Below are 5,361 nucleotides of genomic sequence, written 5' to 3'. Positions count from 1 at the left end.
CTACAGTGCACATCTATCTTTAGATGTGCACTGTAGCTTGAAGCTAAAAAAAAAAGTAATTTTTTATTCAGCACTCCAACTTGCTTCTCTTTTTTTATTCATTCTCTCGTTCACTCTCTCCTCCGTCACTCTCTCTCCATTCACTGAAGCTCAATTCTCTCCATTCACTGAAGCTCAAGTCTCAAGCTCACTCTGATCGCCGCCGGCCTGACTATCGTCAACGTCGTCGCCATTGATCGTCAACGTCACCACCATCCACCGTCCGCCTCCCAAGCCGCCGCTTAGCTCAGACCCGATCGTCGCCACCCGATCGTTGCCACCGATCGTCAACGTCAACATCTGTTTCAATGCCTCCCAAGTCGCCGCTCAGTTCAAACCCGATCGTCGCCTCCCGATCGTTGCCACCGATCGTCAATGTCAACATCTGTTTCAACATGGTCCCAAGCCGTCAATCAGCTCAGACCCACCGCCGATCAACTCTTTCAGCCTCAGACCCACCGCCATCCGCCTCAGACCCACGCCGCCGATTGGAGTGCTTGCTCGCCGACGTTGTGTTTGTTTGTGATTTTTGATTTTTGATATTGTTTGTGATCAGTGATTTTGATTGGTCTAAGTTGAGAAAAAGATTTAAAATTTGGGTTTTTTTTTTTTTTTTTTTCCTGCTGTGGACTGGTGGTGGTGGTGGGTGAAAATTGTGGCTGTGGCTGTGGTTGTGGTTGGTGTTGTGAATTTTTTTTTGAAAGTGAGATACATTATTTTATTGTAATAGTTATATTATTTTATTATGGTATTTATATTATTTTATTGTGTTAAAAGCTAAAATAGATCCACTGTTGCAGCATATGTATAGGTAAAATAGATAAAGTAACTTTTGGTGGAGCTAAAAAACTAAATTTTTAGCTCCACTGCTGTGGACGCTCTAACCATGCATTTTTAGGTTCCATGGCACTATTCGTAGTTTAAAAATTATTTTACTATAGTTTTTTCAGCAATAGATTTTTAATTTTTAACAAAATAAACAATATTCAAACAGACCCTTAAAAGATTTGAGGCATGAGAGAGAGCTACTTTTCGCATAGTCTATTCTGCCAACTTACCTTGTTAACAAAAGTATATAAATACTGACCTATCCGTTCTTCTTTTTTAGATGAGTGGGCTACCCGTGTATTGTGGGTGGGGTGTCATTTAATGCTGAATATTGACTCCACATACTGACCTTTCCCTAACTGTACATGTACAACCTATTGTGAGTTATAAGTCCAATAAATAGGCTGCACGAGAGATAGTCATGTAAATGCAAATTATAAGTTCTACACTGTCAAACAAGATTTAAGACTTCTTTTTTCTTTTCCCCATAAAACTCTTAACACAATGAAGTTTCCCTCATCAAAACCTCTTTCCTGTTCCTATATAATTATTTTCTCAATCCTCCTCGTGTTCAACATTTTCCATAACACTACTGGCATCACTGCAAGGCTGCCTAACAATGAAACAGTTCCTGCAGTTATAATCTTTGGAGATTCAATTGTGGATACGGGCAACAACAACTACATTGAAACTGTGGTTAAGTGTGATTTCCCACCATATGGGAGAGATTTCAATGGTGGAAAACCAACTGGAAGGTTTAGCAATGGAAAGGTCGCAGCAGATTTTTTAGGTAGTGTCTAGCGTTTACTTTTCGCTTTACTGCTGTTTCCCACCATATATAGTAGTACTCTTTGGACTTATGGTAGAGTCCTTAGAGCAAGTCATGAATTGGAACAGTCCAGGAATCATTGTAATTTATGACCAACATCCAAATTTTACAGTTTAAATTAACCTCCCCCCTCCACCCCCCAAAAAAAAACCTTTGGAGGATCCAATACATAGTACAATTATATCATTCACCATTTCACATACAATGGTTGAATGCTCTATAGTATATTTTACTGAAATTTTCTTGACACAAACTTTCAGCTGAAATATTTGGTGTTAAGAAAATTCTACCGGCTTATCTTGATCCAAATCTTCAACTTCAAGACCTCCTTACTGGTGTAAGTTTTGCCTCTGGCGGTGCAGGATATGATCCTCTCACTGCTAAAATTGTGGTAACCTTCTCTCTCACTCCACCTCTTTTTTTTTTAGTCCTATATATTGTAACAATTACTTATTGTGATTTTCTTAATTTTCCATCATCAGTCTGTCTTATCGTTATCGGATCAATTAGACTTGTTCAAAAATTACATAAAGAAGATAAAGGAAGCAGTAGGAGAAAGCAGAACAGCTACTATACTGTCAAAAAGTATATTCATAGTGTGTGCAGGGAGCAATGACATTGCAAATACTTATTTTTCTACACCGTTTAGGATAGCCCATTATGATATTCCTGGATATACTGATTTAATGGTTAGATCAGCTACAAGTTTCTTGCAGGTATGTTTATAAAGACACAATGCCATTGCAATTTGCAAACATGTACATTAATTTGGTCATGCATGGCCGTACTTGGATCTTGGACAAACATGTCCAGTAAATTTCAGTGTGCATTAGCTAACATTGTCAAGCTTTGTGCCAAAAAAATATAATGGGTAGGAACTTCATGGACTAGGAGCAAGAAGGATTGGAGTATTAAGCTCACCATCAATAGGGTGCGTACCATCACAGAGAACACTGGCTGGAGGCATACTGAGAGGGTGTTCTGAGTCTGCAAACCAAGCAGCAATTCTCTTCAATTCAAAGCTCTCCTCCCAATTGGATTCCTTCAATAAAAGACTTCCAGACGCTAGGCTTGTTTATTTAGATATCTATAACCCGTTGCTTGCCATCATCCAAAACCCATCTCAATATGGTAATCACCACCATCATGTTTTAATAGTTTTGATTTACTTGGATATTGGGTATTTTATCCACTGCTTCAGGTATACAATTGTAATACAAAAGGAGTGAGTCTAATTATCTTCCAATTCATGATGAGAAAACTCTCATTAAACACATCTTTTTTACATTTTTTTCTTTTATCGTACCACATAATATTATATATGTTTCTGACTATAACTAATCTATTAAAAATCTATATAGCCGGAAAAAATATACCTTGCATCGGGTATATGTTTCCCCACCAGCTGTGAGAGAGGGCAAACATACACCGGATGCAGGGTATACCTTCTCTTATAGCCAACCTCAGAACTTTGAAACTAAGGTTTTGTTGCTATTATTGTATCGCACCACATGATTTTGGTTTCTCAAAAATTGGTATGTCAAATTGTACTAACAGGAAATGATAATTTAGTAGGTGCACTGATAACTTAATCCAGTGACTATTGATATAGGGGGGTTTATGTAATGATTTTTTTTTTAATCCTTTGCTTATGGATTTAGGATTTCAAGAGGCAAACAAAGGGTGCTGTGGCACAGGCAAAATAGAGGTCAGCATTTTATGTACCAGTTTTTCACCAGAGACATGTACCAACGCCTCTGAATATGTATTCTGGGACAGTTATCATCCCTCAGAGCAGACCTCTAAAATCCTTACCCCAATAGTCTTGGATGACTATATCTACAAATTCTTCTGAGGGTAATCTCTCATCTCTCTTTCTTGGCCAGTTATTATTGGAAGTGTTTGTGCTATTAATTAGCATTTGAAGTGAGTCCAATCTATGTTATTACCATGCTTAAATTGGGACTATGTATCAGTATTTCTGTAATGTTCCAATCTACTAGATTTTTCTTTATTCATGATCATGAAAATGTTATGTGAACTGAGACTATCTGTCAGCAATTCTGCAATGTTCCAGTATGTCGATGGATTAATCAATACATGAAGTTATCTCAGCTTCAGGAGGAAAGTGGTTTTTAAGCATGTGAATAAGTATTGAAATTATCTACTAGATTTTTCTTAATTCATGTTTATGCTATGCCCCGTCATGTGTTTTGTGTGTGGGTGGTAGTAGTAGCATTTCTCACGCTAGTGTTTGAGTGGGTGACGTGATTATGCAAAAAGATTAGTACAATCACATTTAGAGCCAAGAGATTATCTTGCAAAAAGGAATTTACACTTGAGTTGAAATTTAATAAGTAGCACTTAGAAAAGGTTTTTAAATTTAAGAGGTATAATTAAACCTCCTATTCTACTATATTTTACTATTTTTTTTTTTTTTTTTGATACAAGATAGAATTTTACTATATTTTACTATTTAAGCCAACAGGAAGCAACAACAGACCATTAATTTGTCTAATATCATACTAAATCAAATTTATCCAAAAAACTTAGTAAATTGAAAGGGCTTTAATTGACTCACTCTTTTTGTATACTATTTTTAGACATTATGTACCATCACGTACATACCTTTGGACTAAGGGGGGCCATGGCCTCCCCTAACCCCAATAGAGTTTAAATCCTATGAAATTTAAAAATTTTAAGAGTTTGACCTTAAAAGAAAAAAGAAAAAATTGACACGCTAAAAAAACAGTCTTTTGAGAATTTTTTTTAATTTAAAAAATGTAATGTCTTCTAAAAAGAGTAAGATTATAAATAGATTGTATGAATTTTATAAAAGCCCCACTCAAATTCATTATTGGTTTTAATATAATTCTGTTAAAGGCATGTGGCAAAAGAAAATACAAAATACAGTACCTATTTAGCATGAATAATAAAATAATATTTAAGGTTTTTTAGGTTTTGTCAACCCATTTTCAACAATGCACTCTCAAATAATGTGTTTCTTCTTTTTTGGTAAATAAGAGAATGGCATTAAAGACTAACCAAGAAAACCAACTGTTTGAGGACGAATCCTCTCATAGTAAATGCCAATTTGGTCATAATACAAAAGCATAGAAATGTCCACAAGTAGACTCTCATACACAATAAAATCTTGCTGAAGAACCGGACCTTTACACGCTAGTGTATCCACACACTTATTCGCTTCACGGAAATAGTGCATCATCCTTACCAGAGGCACTTGGTTGATAAGAGCCCTACCATCCATAATAAGAGGAGAGTGGTTTAGATTATTGCTATGCTCACTAGTCATCCATTCCAAAATAACCTTAGCATCTACTTCTATTTCTAAGGCCACAATATGTAGAGAAATGCATAAAGATAACCCATCCCTCAATGCCTAAAGCTCTGCTTCTACACTAGATGCAACACCAATGTTGCGCGTGAATCCCCAAATCCACCTTATTTTTCATAATTTTATTGGATACTCAATTATTTTCATATATTTATTGCCTTTTTTTTTAACTTTCTAGAATTTAGTTTATTGATCTTTGACTCAAGAAAGAATGCAAAGTTACTTAAGATGTCAATGGAAAAGAGATTCGAGCTCTTTTTTTTTTTTAGGTGAAATTGTATATATATATATATATATATATATTTTTTTT

General features: G+C 35.7%; 1 protein-coding gene across 3 annotated transcripts; it reads left to right on the top strand.

Annotated features, from left to right (window-relative positions):
- The first annotated feature begins 1,288 nt into the window (after positions 1 to 1,288).
- On the top strand, positions 1,289 to 3,866 carry LOC126690561 (GDSL esterase/lipase EXL3-like). 3 transcript variants are annotated; one of them, XM_050385756.1, is made up of 5 exons: positions 1,289 to 1,657; positions 1,957 to 2,087; positions 2,233 to 2,412; positions 2,572 to 2,827; positions 3,358 to 3,866. In XM_050385756.1, exons 1-5 carry the CDS (start codon positions 1,372 to 1,374, stop codon positions 3,549 to 3,551), a joined length of 1,047 nt encoding a protein of 348 aa, XP_050241713.1. In that variant the 5' UTR covers positions 1,289 to 1,371; the 3' UTR covers positions 3,552 to 3,866. The 3 variants fall into 3 exon arrangements, with proteins under 3 accessions (XP_050241713.1, XP_050241712.1, XP_050241711.1); XM_050385755.1 differs by having other exon boundaries at positions 2,230 to 2,412; XM_050385754.1 differs by having other exon boundaries at positions 1,290 to 1,657; positions 2,179 to 2,412.
- Positions 3,867 to 5,361: the final 1,495 nt, after the last annotated feature.

The sequence above is a fragment of the Quercus robur genome, chromosome 6 (assembly GCF_932294415.1).
Source record: "Quercus robur chromosome 6, dhQueRobu3.1, whole genome shotgun sequence".
NCBI classification, from domain to species: domain Eukaryota; kingdom Viridiplantae; phylum Streptophyta; class Magnoliopsida; order Fagales; family Fagaceae; genus Quercus; species Quercus robur.
This window is presented reverse-complemented; position numbering and strand designations above follow the sequence as displayed.

Excerpts from the sequence above, each read along its gene's own strand:
- LOC126690561 (XM_050385754.1), top strand. The coding sequence starts at position 1,372 with ATGAAGTTTCCCTCATCAAAACCTCTTTCCTGTTCCTATATAATTATT. Across the intron at positions 1,658-1,956 it reads GGTCGCAGCAGATTTTTTAG|CTGAAATATTTGGTGTTAAG; the intron begins GTAGTGTCTAGC and ends ACAAACTTTCAG. Across the intron at positions 2,413-2,571 it reads CAGCTACAAGTTTCTTGCAG|GAACTTCATGGACTAGGAGC; the intron begins GTATGTTTATAA and ends TATAATGGGTAG.